This window comes from Propithecus coquereli, unplaced genomic scaffold (genome assembly GCF_000956105.1).
Source record: "Propithecus coquereli isolate 6110/MARCELLA unplaced genomic scaffold, Pcoq_1.0 Scaffold461, whole genome shotgun sequence".
NCBI classification, from domain to species: Eukaryota; Metazoa; Chordata; class Mammalia; order Primates; family Indriidae; genus Propithecus; species Propithecus coquereli.
Genome location: NW_012150408.1, coordinates 1,093,035 through 1,112,105, shown reverse-complemented (window position 1 = coordinate 1,112,105; position 19,071 = coordinate 1,093,035). Strand labels below are relative to the sequence as shown.

Genomic DNA, 19,071 nt, shown 5'->3' with positions numbered 1-19,071 from the left:
CTTAATTATGAGGCAAATTAACGGTAAAGTATGATAGAAATTTAATTTACACTCAACTTTTTCCAGAAATGCCCATTTTAAGCAAGATACTCCTTTACATATTCCTTTTGAAGACTTAAATTGCTAGTGATTGAGAAATTCTATTTCAATTTGCAAGATGCAAGACAATTTTGGAGCTTTAGACAATATGATTTAATGTAACTCTTTTTTTTTTTTTTTTTTTTTTTTTTTTTAAGACAGAGTCTTGCTCTGCCACCCCAGCTAGAGTGTAGTGGTATCACAGCTCACAGCAACTTCAAACTCCTGGGCTCAAGCAACCCTTCCAAATAGTCTCAGTTTCCCAAGTAGCTGGGACTACAGGCATGTTCTGCCACACCTGGCTAAATTTTTTTTTCTATATTTTGTGGAGACAGGGTCTTGCTCTTGCTCAGGCTGGCCTTGAACTCCTGACCTCAAGTGATCTTCCCACCTTGGCCTCCCAGAATGCTAGGATTATAGACATTGAGCCACCATGCCCAGCCTTAATGTAACTTCTTTTAAAATACATAAAGACAGAGAATTCATACGCATATTCTCAAAATTCTTTAAGACAGGCACCCATTTTTCTTGTCCAAAACGCTACCACTCTTTCTTTTCATCAGATTTATAAAAGTTGATTAATACTTGCTGCCACCTAGAGGTAAAAATAGTTTGTGATCATGATCAAGCAGTCTCTGGTTAACAGTGATTTCTACCAAGAGTGGGAGGGAGAGTTAATTTGCTCATTTATCGTATTCAATTTTTTTCCCATTTATATGTTCAACACTTTCAAATGAATTTTAAGATAGCCTAATTTTCTTGTGCTAGAAGCTTAATAAGCCTGAGGGATAATCATTGCTATCAACATTTTCTTCTTCAGGTTAGATGAGCAATGCAGAGTTTTGCATAGTATGAGTGTAGCTGTTACTACCTGTCTTGAATTAGTGTTTTTATTTTATAAGGATATTACGACATTTAGATAAAAGCTGAGGTCATTTCCAGTGCTTACATTCTGAGATTTCATGGCATTTAAGGTTTCTAAAGTCTATTTTTAATTTTGAAATATTCTAAGCATAAAAGATAACACAGAGAATACAACACTTTAACATTCAATCTCATTTTATCTCAAAATAACTGAGATAGCAAAGAGAGAGAAAAGGGGAAGATCATTTTCCGAGTGTCTACTAAGTGCCAGGCATTTCAGAACTCTTCTGAGACTCAGCAACAGATAACGTCCCAAAGCTCAGGTAGATTCAGTCAGTGGTGCAGGGTCACACAGTTAGGAAGTGTCAGAGCCGGGGCCCTAACCCTAGATCTGTTGGATTCTAAAACATCTGTGTTCTTTCCAGCATTACTACTGTTTCTAATTTTAAACACCTTTGTGGTATAGGCAGGGCATGTATTGTTATCCCCATTCTACAGATGAATTAACTGAGGCTCAGGAAGCTCAAACAAGTTGCCCAAGTTCATATAAACAGCTAATAAGTGACAGGAATAAATACGACCCAAGGCTTCTACTTCCATATTCATTACTCTTCCCATTAAGGTATATATTTTGTAAATAAAAAAAAAACCTTGGAAATAAAATATTTACAAATTTTCAATTGCATTTGTTTGCTCAATTATGAGCTTTACTAGTTATCCAGCCTAGACATGAGAAATTCATCTATATAGATATGAAATTATTTCACTAAGCCTGTTTCTAGACTTTCAAAAAACGTTTTTACTGAAGTCAAAATTACATACAGTGAAGTACACACATCTTAAGGGTAGAGTCTGATAAAGTTTTACATGTGCATATACCTGTGTAACCATTGCCCAAATCAAGCATTTCTACACATTTTAACGAGCAACACTATTAAATTTTAAGCCCAGGTACAAGGCAAAAGAATCTTGACAGCCCATGTATATCAATAAAGAGATTTTTATGACACAAATCAAGTGAGCTAAGATGATATAAATCTCTAATTTTTCCCCATAGCTGACTAGAAAAGGCCAAGCAACACACCACTGTTCAGGGAGTCACATGAGAACGATCCAATTACCCTCTTTTGGAGCTTGAGACCTTCTGACAGCACAATGAAAATGTTCCTTGTTGTGGGAAGTATGTGAGATTAGCAAGTGTGACCATTTAACACAGTTCCTAAACTATGCAAAGACGCTATCTCAGAAAATAGACCATTTATCTGAAAAAAAGGTGACATCTGCAAACACCTGTTAAAAGTTCAAGTCCCTTCCCGCTTTTTTTTCTTAACCTGTTTTCTGTTTGTTTTCTCCATGGAGAGCTGACTCCCTACAGACTCCTCTAGTAGTGTCCCAAATGATGTAAGAAGTAATGACAGGGTGTGGCCATTGGCTAGAGGGGTAAGAAGAGGGATTAGAGTGCCATTCCCCTTGTAATAACTGCCTGGTCCATTCACTTACTTGACAGTTCCTGAAAGCGTACTATGCACCAGGCATGTCCTAGACATCCCTGGGATACATCAGTAGGCAAACAGTGCCCCCGTGGCACTTATGTCCTAGGAGAGAATGTGATCTGGGTGGTGCTGAGAGAGGCTCCGCTGAAGCACTGGGCACCCCCTCTGCCACTCTCCCCAGCCCAAACGGATCAAGTCTGGGCCTGATCCAGTCAGGCAATTGAAGAATCGTTAGAGGACAGCAGTGGGGTGGGTATACAATGATCTGTCTTACTCCAAGCACTTCTGACAGTGAATATGTGGGTTTGTTTCTCTCACATCAACCAATTATCCAACTCTCCAGACACCAACTTGGTGTCCAACAATTAAATTAAATTCTGACACTACCTGGAGTTAGAGTCAGGTCCCAAGGTTAAGGGCTCAGTTCCACAGACCGCCCCACTTCAGACACCAAACCCAAGTCCAGGTCTCCTGTACTTCTGACCAATCAGCTATAAGCCAGGGATTCCCACACCCCTCTCCTCTGGTGTGATAATTTGCTAGAATGGCTCACAGGACTCAGGAAGGCACTTTACTTACATTTAGTGGTTTATTATAAAAGATACAACTCAGGAACCGCCAAATGGGAGAGATACATAGGGCAAGATATGGGGTAGGAGGAAGAGCATGGAGCTCCATGACCTCTATGGGCATACTGCCCTCCCAGCCCCTCGATATGTTCACCAACCCGGAAGCTCTCAGAACCCCTTTGTTTAGGGGTTTTTACAAAGGTCCCATCACCTACACACGACTGATTAAATCACTGGTGATTAGCTAAATCTCCCCCCTCCCCTTAAGGTGGCAGAGGAGGGAACCTGGAAGTTTCAACCTCTAATCACTTGGTTGGTTCCCAGGCAACCAGCACCCATCCTGAATCTATTTAAGGGCACATCAAGAGTCACCTTATTAGCATAAACCTAGGTATGGTAGAAGGAGACTTGTTGTGAATAACAAAAGACATTCTTCTTACCCCAATCACTAAGATATTGCTCGAGTTTTAAGAGCTCTAAGCAAGGAACCAGGGACAAAGACCAAATATACATTTCTTCTTATATCACAATATCACAGGGCAATATCTGGATATTGTTTGGCAATAAATTTTATAGGGAGTAAGAGGAGTCTGAAACTCATTTCTATTTCCTTGAGGTCCATCTCATTGCAATCCTAATGATCAAAGTAAAGTCTGGTTCAGAGAGGAGAGGCATCCCTAATTATGCAGCCTTTAAAACATTCACTCACCGGTTTTTGGAGTCGTCCAGCAATGTATAAGTTATTCCAGTTGAGGAGATCTTCAATCAGAATACTGGTGCTAATAACCCCATATTTGATAAGCTGGAAAAGAAATGAGCAGGAAAGAGTAAAATACCATGTTGATGCTTATGTAAGTACAAAATAAAATAGATCAAGTTCTTGACTAGAGTAGTACCTTGATATCCAAAGACATGCACAATAGCTTACCTTGTGAAAACACACATCTTAACCAAAATCTCTCAGAGATTTAGCGTCCAAGACTGATTTGGCCCCTAAGGTACGTGAGGTTACCACTATTTTAACTTAGGTCCATGCGATGTTAATGGTGGAATAGCTCTTAGATGCTATCTAGTATTGGTTCTCCATTAATTGGATATAAAAAACTGGTCCTTCCCCACAGATAGTTTGAGAAGCAGTAATTTAGTTCATGAATCCTCATTTGAGACGTAAAAAACCTGAGACCCAGAGAGAATAAACAACATGTCCAAGGTGGAACTTGTATTAACAAGGGTCAAAACTATGTCCCAGAATTTCAGTCTGGTTTTCCAACGTTCTTTTCGTTACAAAGTACAAGAAATTTTCTTTAATTAAAAGTTTTCACTGATACCCTTTACGAAGTGAATTTCTCTTCTGCTACTATTTCAATTCTTTTATAATTACAAAGCAACACACAAAAATAAAACTTCTTTATCAGTGTTAAACACATTGAATTATGGTCAAGTCCATTTTAAACATAATTTATACAAACCCTAAATGTGGCTTTCCCAGGTTACAAAATCCAATTTGTGTCAGCAGGTATATTATATCCACTTTGCTGAACTTCAGTATCCAAATAGCCTTCTCAGGCTGTCAATATCTAAAAAGTAGCTAAAACTTTCAATTAAAAAGTACAGTTCTTTAGCATATAATTATGCCCAAACATTGGTTACTGGAGCTTGTAATATTGTTTGAAAACTACTAATTAGAGATAGGCTCGGCGTAATATTAATTATGGAAAAGAACAAAGCTATGTCTTTCGCATGACTAACGTGGAAGTGGAAGGCTGTGCGGAATAACTACTTCCCTCCACTCTGCGGGCAGCGCTACAGAAAGCCCTTCTAGTGCAAACAAGTAACAGCTGGGAGGTAATGGAAACACCACTGGCCTGGAAGTCAGGGGACCTGTCATGAACTAGTTGTACAACCTTATGGAACCATGTCATTTCCTCTCTGAACCTTGGTTTCCTCATCTGCAAAATGCAGGTGGAGCAGGATTGGACCTCAAACAGCAAGGCAAATGTATGGCCCACAAGGTATGCAGATATCACCAATCAATCACAGCACTTAATCTCCAGCCAAGTCCAAATAGGTCTTTAAATCCTTCTCAAGTCAGTACTTCAACCTCCAACCCTTTGCTGCTGTCCCCAACCTTCTTGGCACTAGGGACTGGCTTCATGGAAGACAATTTTTCCATGGATGCAGTGGGGAAGTGGGGAAGTGGAGCTCAGATGGTGATTTGCTGCCCTGTTTTCCTAACAGGCAACTGACTGGCGTGGCTCGCTGGTGCGGGACAAGACGGCTTTAAAGTATGGTCCTTTGAATAGTAACATAAGCATCACCTTGGAGCTTGAAAAAAATGCAGAATCATCAAGTTGATTGAAGAAGGAAAAAAAACCAGAATCTCAGGTTCCATCCCAGACCAACTAAATTAGAATCTGCATTTCAACAAGATCCCAAGGTGGTTCCTAAGCCGGTCAAAGTCTGATTGTTCTAAGCAATCAGCAGCAGAGTTGGCACAGCAGGTGAAACCCATATGTCATCCCTAGCCCAGCTAATCTCCAGGAGGCATTTGATTTAGAACCCTCATTGGTCCTCCTAGGGTGGGGTCCTGTCTAGGTCTTGGCTGCCCTCTTAGAGACTGGGGTGCTTCATCTGAAAGACAGTTCAGCTGGGTTTCTGTTGTCAGACAACCCACCTGTGGGGATCCCTGCTACTTACCTGCTCCCCAACATCCCACTGTCAAATTCCACCCATCTGCTGGCACCAAGAGGTTCCTGTCTACCACTTGGCCCACAAGCTCCAAACCACCTATGACGCCCTCTTCACTTCCAACTTCTTGCTTTGGCTGTTCCTCCTTCTAGGTAAGATTAATCTCTACCCTGATCCTAAATTGGCCCCGCCTACTCCTTCCACTGACCAAACCAGTGGCTTCCAAAATGTGGTTCCCAGAGCAGCAGCTTCAAATGCAAATTCCCAAGCCCCACCCCAGATCTACTGAATCAACTCTGGGGTTGGGGCTTGGGAAGCAATCAGTGCGTACAACAGGCATGCATTCCAGAGGATTCTGATGCACCCTAAAACTTGAGAACCACATGGCCAAAGGCAAAAAACAAAATCAGTCACACCCAACCACCTTCTTACACTGCAATCACAGTCAAGGGGAGATGAGGACTCCAGTTCCTGCTCTGTCTCTGGGTTCAAGACATCCAGCAAGAGTGTGAAAATTTCCTCACTGCAAGAACATACACATTTAGCTGGTATTCTAATAACAAAGGTTAATAACCACCCACGTTAAGACAAAGGTCCGAAGTCACTTACCCTACTATCACACGTGATCAATGAATTGTAGTAAACTCCAGCACCATAGTTATTCTGGATGGATGTGATAATCTTGGGCCCCAAAAATTTTAGTAAGGAGTAGTGGCTCCTATTTTTCTTCAGGTTCTTTGTATGCCATGCCACAGGATCATCTACTGTGAACACAAAGTCCATCATGGCATTCTGTAAGGTGAAGAAAAGAGAATGGTTTCAGTACTAATGCCTAGAAAGGCAGCTAGATAGAGTAGAAAGCTCTAAAATACTAAGCTATTAATAGTCAGAAGACCTAGTGTTGTCATCAGAAACTTAAGCGAGACTCTGGAACCAATATGAGCTTTGTTTTCATCAACACAATAGTAGTAAATACTTACTTAACAAGTACCATTGTGCCAGCACTCTTCTAAACATTTTCTATATAATATATATAGTAACTCGTTTTATCCTCAAAACAGCCCTACAAGGTAGCTGATATTATCTCGATTTTATAGGAAAGGAAACCAAGGCACGGGGTAAGCTCTTTGCCCAAGGGACACAGAACTAGTGAGTGGCAGACCTAAGTCTAGCTCCGAAGTCTGTGTGCTAACTACTATACTACACTGCCTTTCAACTAAGTGTGGCTAATTGTGTTCCACTTTTCTTCCAGATCATATTAACACCATATGGTGTTAAGCTCTATAAAGTATTATATAAAGGGAAATAAGTTATTTTTACTCTTACCCATTCACCAACCACTCATTATCTATAATGAGCTCTGATAGGTCCTAGGGTAGAAGAGCTCAGAGCTTACTGGGGACAATAGACAAATTATTACTAAATTGACTTGACAGAAGAATGTAAAATGTACTAACTTCAATCGGAATGGGGGTTGGGTCAGAAGAACAGGAAAGAGAAATTCTAGAGATGACAAACGGAAGTCTTGAAGAACACAAGAGTTTAACAGGATTGGTGGAAATACTAGGGGAGGGAAGGGTAGGGAGTCATGTTACAGGAAATTGCTCCTGTTGATTCAAGAGCCAGGCACGTTCTGGGAGCTGCAGTTTGATATGACTAGGACATATTCATGTGGCAGGAGATGAAACCAGAGAGGAAGGCTGTTTGCCATGCTAGAAAATTTTCCTACAGAAAAGTTGATTGGAGTGAGGCGAGATTAAGGGTGGGGAAAATCAGATACAAAAACCACTGCAAGATTCCAGGTGAGAAATGAAAACATATTGACTAAGGCACTGAGGGCAGGGATTGCTTTGAGAGAGATTTAGGTGTTAGGATCTACAAGGCGTTAACTTGAATGTAGGGAATGACAGTGAGGGAAAGGGAAGGAAGGACCCTTTCTGGGAGGCAATTCCAGGTCTGTTCAAAGGAAAACCTTCATGGAAAAACAAAGAGGTAACTACCAGGAGGCCAAGGCCTGCTCTGTGTTTCCCACAGTGTGACTCACAAACCACTGTTGATATTTAAGAGTTGGGGCGAGGGAGACACAGAGAAATGTTTTTTAAAAAATGTGCGATTATGTTAATGTATATTTAAAAAATGACTAGCCTATAATAATGTATAATTTCTCATATGCTGCCAATTTAAAGAAAAATATTAATAGTAGTATAGGTCAGAAACAGGCAATCAAAGCAATAGTATAGACGGCCTCATCAGGAAGTGAACAGGCAAATTTTAAGAAGACAAATTACAGCCAAGTATCCAGAGTGGGAGGCCCTATTGCAATCTGCACCCTGAATTCTGCAAATCACAAGGAAAACTGTACTCTTACTGCTGTTGTAATCAGCCAACTCTCAAGAGTAACAATACCTACTTCCAAACAAACCCTTGTTAAATGGGCTAAGGATGGGGAAATATACTGGTTACCCACTAACTTTTGCTGTTACCTTCACTGCACCTGCCCTGGCCCTACAAACAGTCGGTCAGCTTCCTGAAGTCAGACGATCATTTTGTACTTTCTCCTACAGCTACAGACTTAGCGCTCAAACTTGGCTGCCCATTAGAATCACCTGGGTCAGTTTTAAAATTCCTGAAGCTCAGGCCTCATCTCAAACCAATTAAATCAGAGCTTTCATAGACAGAACCCAGCCATTGGTATTTTTTTAATTCCCCAGAAAATTCCAACGTTCAGCCAAGACTGAAAACATTGAACTAGAACCGGACAGCTATTTCTTTTCCATTCTTCCATCTAGTCTCTGCATCAGCTTTTCCCTCCGCCTGATTGCATCTCCTGCTCTAGGCCGAAGTGGACTCCCACTTTTCCTTCAAACCTCAGCTCACACTCTCTTTATGCAAGTAACACCTGCGTGCGGTTTGCACTTTGCTAGTTTGACACGTGCAGTGCACAGAGCGCACAGGCAGCTCTACGGCTCTGACGGACAGAAGGCCAAAGGGAACTTGTGAGAACTGGCAGATTCCCGGCGTGGGGTTCACCGGGGTTCACGGGGAGGGGCCGATCTGCAGGGCCAGGCTCACCTTCTGGTCTGAATTTGGCCCCGCCTGGCGGTACACCCCGGAGCCGTAGGCGAAAGCCAGGCTCAGCTCCTCGGGAAAGTGAGACAGGATCTTGCGGAAGGTCACCCCCGAGCTCTGCAGCGCCATGGGGCCGAGGCTGAGCCAGGGGACCCTGGGCGGAGCAGAGGAGAGGACAACCGGGCGGGGAACAAATACCGGGACAGGGACCCTAGGGTGGGCAAATGGAAGTCGGGGACCGGCCCGAGGAGGAGAAGGCTGAGTGAAGGGTGGGACTCCTAGGACTGGAGCGGCGTGCCACTCCGAAGCGAGGACAGAAGGCGCAGCAACGCGGCACTCAGGTAGGCGGTGGCCGTACCAGCTGGGAGTCCGCCCCTGGCCACGCCTCTCGCACGTACACGCGCTTCAAAGACGCAAGAGACGGCTCTCGCCTGCGCGTGGGGACGTGAGGGCTTCTCAGCGACCCCTGGTGGTCGGAGGAGTGCGCTGCAGGCTGGAAGCCTGGAACTGCGACTTGGGCAAATGCGCCCGGGAGAGTGGCAGCTAACTATGCTCTTCAGTCTCAAGAAGCCTTCTTTGTAATTCTCTCCCCAAACCACGTCTTAAGAAATGAGTATAAAACCATGCGTGTGTATTACACAAGATTTTTATAATGAGGCAAAACTCACATAGAATTAACCATTCTGAAATGTACATTCAGTGGCCTTTAGTACGTTCACAGTGTTGTGCAACCATCATCTCTATCTAGTTTCAAAATTGCAGATTTTGAAGATTTAGAAAAATACAAAATTAAAATCATGCCTCATTCTACCATGTGGAGGTTTTCACGGTCAAGATTTGGCTGTGATTTCTTCCTATTAAAACCCTTTTCCAACACAATGATGGATGTGAGAGTCTCCATGAATGGTAAAGGACTGCACAAATGTTCTCTCATATTTGTATTTAATTTTTTGCTTCAGGGATTTGTCTCACAAAGGGCTGTGAACTAAAACAAAATCCCAAGCCCCTCGCTGATTAAATGGATCCCCTCTTGGCCAAGGGGACCCCAGAAAAACCTTAAAACTGAGTTACTGGCCATGAAGGGAAGGGAGGTTGCAAACACTTTGTTATGCACCCTGCTTTAAAGTTTAGACAAGAAATTATTAACAGGACCCAGGCCATCCAGAGTAAAGGGTAAATCCCCTGTAGGCCATCAATTTGCTTAACAGATCACTTGAGTCTGTATATTATGCTTGTCTCTGACTAACAGACTTCCTTATCTTAAAATGTTTCAAGCCTTTAGACGAAGCTTTATTTCTTTAACCAATCACAAAGCAAAGAATCTTTAAACCCACCTATAACCTGTAAGCCCCCTTCCTTTTCAAGATGTTCTGCCCTTTTGGGCCAAACCAATGTACACCTTCCATGTATTGATTTATGATTTTACCCACAATTCCTATCTCTCTAAAATGTATAAAATCACACTGTACCCAACCACCTCAGGACTACTTGCTCAAGACTTCTTGAGCATGGCTTACTGGGTCATGGTCACACGTATTTGGCTCAGAATAAACCTCTTTAAATTATTTTACAGAGTTTGGAGTATCTTTTATCCTGTTAATGGTGTGCTTTAAATGCAGTTTCTGGAGGAAACGGGACCCTAGGCATAGGAAAGATTTTACAGTTTTCCTCTTTATGTATAACTAGAGAAACTGTTGAACATCACTCAGCTGTTTGGGATGTAGTTTAACTACCAGGACAGAGACTTTTCAGCTACTCTTTCCGTCTTCCCCAACGTATACTGTCTCTCAAAAATAACAGAAGTAGTAATAGCTAACATTTAGGTAACGCTGGCATATTTTCACATGCATTTCTCCTTGAGTCCCCTCTAGTGTCCTGTGGGAGGAGGTTATCACCTCCATTTTGCAGATGAAGAAGCTCAGAGAGTTAAAGCAATGTGCTTAGGATCACATCAGCCTGTAGCAAAACTAGACCTAAAACCCAGGTCTGGCTCCACCTCTGGGGTTCCTTCTACAATACTACTCTGTCCTTGAAGGGTTATGAGCAGGGACCTATCTGGATCAACTATTAGCTTGAATTGGTATAGGGAGACCAATCAGGAAGCTGTTACCATTGAAGATAATAAAAATATTTTACCTCCAAATATGTTTCTTTGACGTATTTTGAGATGGCTGTCAGGGAGTCGTCAAACAAAAGTAACCCTGCAAAACTGCTTTTGTGGGAAAAATTTGCATCTGTGGAGAATCAGCATCAGACAGGCCTTCCCTTGTCCAGATTGAGGAAAGATTACCTGAGAGTCTGACACTTGCAAAGGTCTGAAAGAAACATTTACCATCTATTCTCTCTGAGGGCTGCTACCTCTGAGGTTTCATCTATCTAACAAGACCACCTTTGCTAGCCAGGCCTCCTCTTCTCTCCCTTTCATAACCTGTTTTGCCATAATCTAAGCCTCCATTGTTTCCATAACCTCAAGATGGTATGTAAGCTTCTGCACCCCATTGGGGGGTTGGTTAATCAGTCTGTGATGCTCCCTATGTATACATTAATAAATTTTGTATGCCAGGAGTTCCCAACCTATGGCGAGTTGTAGAATTATTTCATTATATATTACAATGTAATAATAATAGAAATAAAGTGCACAATAAACGTAATGTGTTTGAATCATCCTGAAACCATCCCCCACCCTCCCCAGTCCATAAAAACATTATCTTCCATTAAAACAGTCCCTGGTGCCAAAAAGGTTGGGGACTGCTGTCATATGCCTTTTATCTAAGTAATCTGCCTTTTGTGAGTTGATTTTTCAGCAAACCTTCAGAGGATGAAGGGGAAGGAGAAGTTTTTCCCTTGGCCCCTATATTACCGGCCACCAGGTTCCTAGCCCTCTGCCCAGGAGGAAGCCAATACACTGAGACAGCAGGGGTTGCAGCAGAGAAAGAGTTTAATATTGCAAGGCACCAAGCAAGGAGATAGGAGGATATTTCTTAAATCCATCTCCCCCAGAATTTTGGGGCTAAACCTTTTAAAGGTAATTTGGTGGACAAAGCGCTAGGGAACTGGGTCTGCTGATTGGCTGGGGATGAACTCACAGGGTTGGAAAGCAGAAATTTTCTTCTTGTGCTGAGACAGTTCCTAGGTAGGAGGGTCACAGTGTTAGAACCCTACCAGGTTCATTGCCTGTTGCTCAAGAGGAAGCCACTCAGACAGCAGGTGTTACAGCAGAGAAAGAATTTAATATCACAGGTACCATGCAAGAAGACAGGAGGAAATTCTCCAATCCATCTCCCCAAGAATTGGGAGGAAGGGTTTTTAAAATAGTTTGGCGGGCAAAGGGCTAGGCAATCGGGTCTGCTGATTGGCTGGGTTCAGGTGGAATCATAGGGTGTAGAAATTGTCTTCCTCTGCTGAGTCAGTTCCTGGGCGGGGGTTGCAAGACCGGTCGAGTCAGTTCCTTGGGATGGTCCACTGGTCTGGGTGGTCAGCTGATCTACTGGAATGCAGGGCCTGGAAGATACCTCAAAAACTAGCCTTATTTTTCACAAGGGTGATGTTATCTGTGGGGGCAATGAAGAAAGCTAAGGCTCTTTATGACCGTCAGCTGTATGACTCCTGAGTAGTAAGCAACTATAGGAAAGCAAGCTGGGAACAATGGCTGGTTATACATATATTTTAACTACACCTATACCTTTGCAGAGTTCAGGCCATGCCACAGTTCCCACTTTGTGGTCCTTTGTTAATTTTATAAAGTATGGATTCAACAGGACTTGTTGAGTCAGTTTCCACACATGGCCACTGGTCTGGATGGCAACAGTTGGTCCTCCTGAATGCAGAGTCTGGAAGATACCTCAAAGACCAGTCTTACGTTTTACAATAGTGATGTTATCCATAGAAGTGACTGGTAAGTCACGAATCTTACACTACTCTTACACTAAGGATGTGTGACTGTTAAGCAGTAAGCAATGACAGGAAGGCGAGCTATGAAACAATTGCTGGTTAACTTTTAGCTATGTCTATACTTTGGTAGAAATCAGACTTTTACCATAGTTCTTGCCTATGACCTTACATTACTTTAATATGGGTGATTTCACCTACATCATAGTTCCACCATGAACTGAAAATGGCCAGGCCTAGGTGTTAGAAGCAGGGATGGAATTAATTCAATTGGAAAAAATGATTATTTGAATTCACACTCTGGGCCCGGCACTGAGGTAGGTGCTGAGGATTTTGAGATGAATAAATCTGAGCTGCTGACTAGGCGTGGTGGCTCACACCTTTAATCCTAGTACTCTGGGAGGCCAAGGTGGGCGGATCGTTCGAGCTCAGGAGTTCGAGACCAGCCTGAGCAAGAGCAAGACCCCGTCTCTACTGAAAAATAAAAAGAAATTAGTCAGACAATTAAAAATATGTAGAAAAAATTAGCTGGGCATGGTGGTACATGCCTGTTGTCCCAGCTACTTGGGAGGCTGAGGCAGGAGGATCGCTTGAGCCCAGGAGTTTGAGGTTGCCGTCAGCTGGGCTGACGCCATGGCACTCACTCTAGCCCCGGCAACAGAGAGAGACTCTGCCACAAAAAAAAAAAAAAAAAAAAAAAAAAAAATCTGAGCTGCTGCCTTGCAGGGGTTCAGAGTCTACTACGAAGGAGAGGAGACAGACAAGCAAATCGGAATATAATGTACAGTAATGAAGCTGGTGACCCAGCACTGTGAGGGAATATAATGTCCCCGCAATGAAGGAATATTAATCAGTTCTGGGTGTTCAGGAGCTTTCACAGTGAGGGCATCTGAGCCAGGCCTCAAAGGATCCTTAAAGGACAGGTAGGAGTTTATCAGGCAGAAAGAAGATAGATGGGAGAGATTCTACCAAGAAAGGATTGATAGGACTTGGTGATAATAATTAATAATAGTAATAGATGTCATTTATTAAGTACTTACTATGCCCAAGCACTTGTTATACTTACCTCTTTTCATCATTTCGGAGACCCTCTGAGGCAGGTTTTATAAGATTATCATATTTTTCACATGGGGAAACAGAGGTCCTGAAAACAGAAGTAAAATTTCCAAAGTCACACAGGAGAGTGGTGAAGCCAGGATTTGAGGCCAAGGTCTCTCCCCCTGTGTTTGAGTGCCTTCTAAAATGGCTCGTGCAGTGAGAGAAGGAAACGAGAAGCAAGCTGCTTCCTCACTCTCCGCGAAGGTTCAGGAGGGCAGCAGCGTCCGGGGAACAGCCATGAGGTCGGAGTAAGGGCAGCAGAAGAGAGCGCGGTGCGAGCACAGTCATTTTGGTTCATTCTGACTATTGCTCGCTCTTGCTAGAATCTGAAGGACACTCACCATGGAAAACATTACACTGAAACCTCTTTCCCAAAGACAGTGAGTAAAGCCCATTACCAGCCATTTCCTTTTTTATGTGCTTTCTTCCTTTGAGGAAGTAATTCAACTCCAATGTTTTCTCCCCTCCCCCCCGTTTGCAAAACTAATCCATGCTCATAAAAATGAAAACATTACAAAATATGTTTAGTCATCCTCCAGAGACAGCCACTGGTAATCTTTGGTACATATTCCTCTGGTTATTTTTCTATGACTATATTAACATTAAAACATTTTTAAATGTAATCATATGATAGATACATTTTGCAGTTTGCTTTCCTCTCCACTTCGTATATCAGGGACATTGTTCTGTGTTAGAATATATAGATCTATCTCATTCCATTTATTAGTAGTAAAGGATTCTAAAATATGGATATGCCATAATTTGTTTAGACATTTTCATACTGACAGATGTAGATTATTTCTAGTTTTCACACAAGCAAACAATGCTACTGTTAGCGTCTTTGTTATGTTTTTTGTACACGTGCAAGCATTGCTGTAAGATAGATTCCTGGAGATGGAATTGCTGGCTCACAGTGTCAGTACACTGATAAATTCCTCTCCAAAAAAACTATACAGATTCACAGCCACCAACAGGGTTCAGCCCCTGATATAAATAAAGATCCTGTAATGTTTCTCCATTTTTCTTCCTTACAGGCTTTCACACCTAATTATCAGTAATTTTCATTTTCACAAACACTTTCCTTCCTGATAATGCAAAACCACCAACTGGAAAGTTCCATCACATTCCCGTGTGCATTTTGCCTTTCCTCAGAAAGAGGCAGGAGCAACGTAGCAGAGAACGCATTTGTATTCTTCAGCAGAAATCTCCCCGCTCCTTGCTGTTCATTGGCCATTCTTGAAATTACTGTGGCTTGCTAAATTAGAGGCTATTAGAAAGCCCTAGTGTTCTATATAATCGCGTTAGGGTTTTGTTAGAAATCTTATACCAATAAAATAAAAATGTTAGAGAGCCATTGAAAAATATGGATAAATGCCACTTGATTTGAGTGAATATTGGGCCTCGTTCTTCTGATGTATCTGGCAGTTGTGTTTGTATTCCTGAACAATGACCTTGCCAGGCTAAGTTTCACTAAAAGTTTCATCAGGTTCATTTTCTAAAAAGCTCTGTAAAATGTCTGTAACTTTTATGACTTGGTTTTTTTTTCTAATCAGTGTTTAAAGGACAGGAAAATGTTTGGGAAAAAAAAATCCAGGCTCCGCGGTTCTTACGATTAACCACATGTTCAATTCGTGCGCTACTGAAAGAGAAGGGAAGGGGTGTTGATTCCTGCCTTGTCAGAGGAGGGTCGCCCTGTCCCAGCTGTTCATTCTGTGTCATAACTGGGCCGGAATCGGAGCATCTTAATACGTCTTTAGTCTCTCTGATCACAGGCTGTGAGGGATAATCTGGGTTTGAATCTGGGCCCCAGGATTTAGTATCTGTTTGACCTTAGACAAGACAGCTTAATCTCTTTGTGCCTTCTTGTCCTCATTTGTAAAATGAGGATACTCGGGCGTGGTGGTTTGTGCCTATAATCCCAGTTACTTGGGAGGCTGAAGAGGGAGGATCGCTTGAGCCCAGGAATTGGAGGTTGCAGTGAGCTATGATCATGCCACTGCACTCCAGTCTGGGTGGCAGAGTGAGCCCCTCCATGTCTCAAAGGAAAAAAAGAACAGTTATAAAATGCTTAGGGACTCTTTGAGGTCAGAAGCCATAGCTCATTCATCTTCCTATCCTTGAGTGCCTAGTACAGTGCCCGAAGCAAAATTTCTGCATTCAAAAACCTCATAGTCTGGTGGCAAAAAATAAGCACGTATACAAAAGCAGTTTCACCGCAATATGGAGAGCATGGACACAGCTGGGATAAAATAGCAGGGATTGTTTTATTTTCAGGGTTTCTGGGAAAGCTTTGTAGAGGGGGCAACATCTGGGCTAGACCTTGACAGATGATCAGCAGATGTCCGCATAGTAGAGGGGGAAAAAACTCTAGGGAGAAAGAATAGCCTGGGAGAATTCTTCCTGGGAAGACATTATGTTCCAACGGAGTTCTGGAAGACCACAGACTTATTTATAAGTTCCAAATAAATGAATAAATAATGACAGAATTTCAGGGAACAGAGCAGGTGTCTCATCTGAGAGGCAGTTTTATATAGTCATCAAGAGAGCTAGATTCAGACTGCCCGGTTTGAGTCCTCACTCAGCCATTCATCTGTGTGACCTTTGGCAAGTGGCTCTGTGCCTCAGTTTCTTGTGTATAAAATGAGGATAACAATAGTACCTATTCACAGGGTTGCCATGACAACTGTTTAACATACCTGACAGATAGTGAGTACTAAGTATGTTTCTTTTATGATCGGCTGTCCCTGAAATTTAAGCAAGTCAGCACTGCCTGCTTTCTATCTTGGTAAAACTGGCCCTGAATTTGGGAGGAACTGAGTTGGTAAAGAACCCAGTTACAAGAGAGAGAAATTAATCACTGTTTGCCAAGTCTATCTCCAGCTACCAAAGTCTGTTTTCTGGATTTGGTGTGGAGCAGCACACCCCAAAGTGGGTTACTTGAAAAAAAATTTCCATGGTCAACTAAGTTTGGGAAATTCTGGATTAAATAGAGGCAAATAGAATTCTTTGCTGTGAGATTCCTCAGAGCATTAATATATTAATAAGCATTGTGAATCTCCAAGAAAAAAATAGAACACAGGGCATTTTCCAATTTCCCAGACTAGGTTTTCCTCCAATCCCCCCTCCCCTTCTCTCTCGACATCTTCTGGGATTAATATTCTGTGACGTTGATTTGGGAAACATTGGTGCCAAGCACTCCCTTGCTGTCCCACAATCATTTAAGTGTCTCAAACCCATCAAGACTAATTTACATGGACTTCTTTCGCCTGAAGGCTCCCGAGGATCCTATAACCTATGAGAGAAACTGTCAAGTGTCCAGACACATGAATTACTGTCATAATATGTGGATATAAAAAACCAAGAATTTCTAAGCTTTTGACTCTGAGGATGTCTTTGTTCAGACCTGGAACTGACAAAACTCTAGGCACAATCTTCTTGTTTAGAATGACACTCTCCAGACCTCCGGGTCTGAGTATGTGATCCTTTCCCCTGGCATCCTACTACTTTGTGCTAGCACCTGGGCCTCTTCCTGGGTAGAGTGAAGGAAGAAGACCTGCTACAGCTAGTGCACAAACACCAAAATATATTTGGTCTTGGTCTTGGTTCCTGGCACAGAGCCCTTAAAACTCTGGGAATTTCCTGAGTAACATGAATGTCTTTTGTTATTTATAAGAAGCCCCTTCGATCTCACCTGAGTTTGTGTTAATGAAGTGACTCAGGGTGTGACTCCCACATAGCCTCTGGATGGCGCTGGTCACCAGAAAGACCAAGTGACTAGAGGGTTGGAATTTTCAACCCCATCTGCTGCAGCGGAGACGGAGGCTGGAGACTAAGCTCTATACAAACTCTCACAGATTCGATGAGCTTCCAGGTTGGTGAACACATCAAGGTGCTGGGAGGCTGGTCTGCCCGGAGAGGGCATGGAAGCTCCATGCTGCTTCCTCATAATTTGTCCTATGTACCTCTTCCTCTTGCTGTTCAATTGTATCCTTTATAATAAACTGGTGAGTGTAAGTAAAGTGCATCCCTGAGTTCTGTGAGTTGTTATTGCAAATTATTAAACCAGAGGAAGGATCCCGGCAATCCCCAGTTTGTAGCCAAGTTAGAAGTGTGGATAACCTGGAGACCCACTACTTAGTGACTGGCATCTGAAGTGGGGTGGCAGTTTTGTAGGATTGAGCCCCTAACCTGTGGGGTCTGCACTGGCTCCAGGTAGTTAGTGTCAGAACTGAATAAAGTTGTAGAACGCCCAGCTGATGTCTGGAAAATTGGAGAATTGGAATTGCTGGTGTTGGAAAACATCCTAGACCCTGCTTTGTTAGCAGCTTCCATTTATGAAACACCGAAGTCCTGTTTGACTTTTTTGCTTTGTTGTTGTTGTTGTTGGGATTGTCTGTTTTCTTGCTGTTGAGTTTTGAAATTCTTTATTCTGGATGCAAGTTCTTTGTCAGATACGTGATTTATACTACAAGTACTTTCTCCCACTCTGTAGCCAATCCTTTCACTCTCTTGACAATGTCTGTCACAGAGTAAACGTTTTCATTAGGTCCAATTTATTAACAGGAGATAAATTTTTCTTTTAAGGATCATGCTTTTGGCGTTACATCAAAGAACTCTCTGCCTAACCATAGATCACAAAACTTTTTCTCCTAATTGTTCTTCTTTAAAGCTTTATACTTTCAGGTTTTCAAGCAGATCTATGATTCATTTTGAATTAATTTCTGTATAAGTTGCACACTTTCGGTTGAAGTTCCTTTTCTGGCAAATGGATGCATAATTTTCTAGCACCATTTCTTGAAAAGATTATCATTTCTCCATTGAATTGCCTTTACACCTTTGTGAGAAATCAGTTGGTCATATTTTCTGTGGGTGGATTTCTGGGTTCTCTTCTGTTCCATTGATCTGTATGTCTGTCCCTTCACCAGTACCACACTGTCTAGATTTAATGGAGATTTATAATGTGTGAAAATTGAGTAGTCTTAAAATTGGTATTCCTTCAATCTTATTCTTTTTTTTTCTCAAAATTGTTTTGTATTCTTGTTCCTTTGCCTTTTCCATATTTTAGAACCAGCTTGTCTACATTTGCAAAAATCCTACTGGGATTTTTACTTGAGTTATGTCAACTCTATAGCTCAATATGGAAAGAATTGAGTTCCTTACTATGTTGGGTCTTCCAATCCTCAAAGACAGTATGTCAGTCTCTCCATTTATTTAGATTACTTTCGTAGTTGCTTTCTTTCAACATTTTATTTATTTTTTCTTTTTAAAATAAAATCAAGTGAGCAGATCTTTCAACGCTTTTAATATTTCACTCCATTCTCTTC

At 42.1% G+C, this 19,071-nt stretch overlaps 1 protein-coding gene across 1 annotated transcript in view; it reads right to left on the bottom strand.

Annotated features, from left to right (window-relative positions):
- TAMM41 (TAM41, mitochondrial translocator assembly and maintenance protein, homolog (S. cerevisiae)) overlaps positions 1-9,081 on the bottom strand; it is a 50,239-nt gene extending 41,158 nt beyond the window's left edge. The window contains exons 1-3 of the mRNA XM_012655149.1: positions 8,765-9,081; positions 6,302-6,484; positions 3,714-3,806 (exon numbers count right to left, since the gene is read on the bottom strand). Of these exons, the coding sequence (XP_012510603.1) occupies positions 3,714-3,806; positions 6,302-6,484; positions 8,765-8,890 (402 nt within the window). The 5' untranslated portion in view covers positions 8,891-9,081. The remainder of the gene's footprint in view (positions 1-3,713; positions 3,807-6,301; positions 6,485-8,764) is intronic.
- Between the last annotated feature and the right edge of the window lie 9,990 nt (positions 9,082-19,071).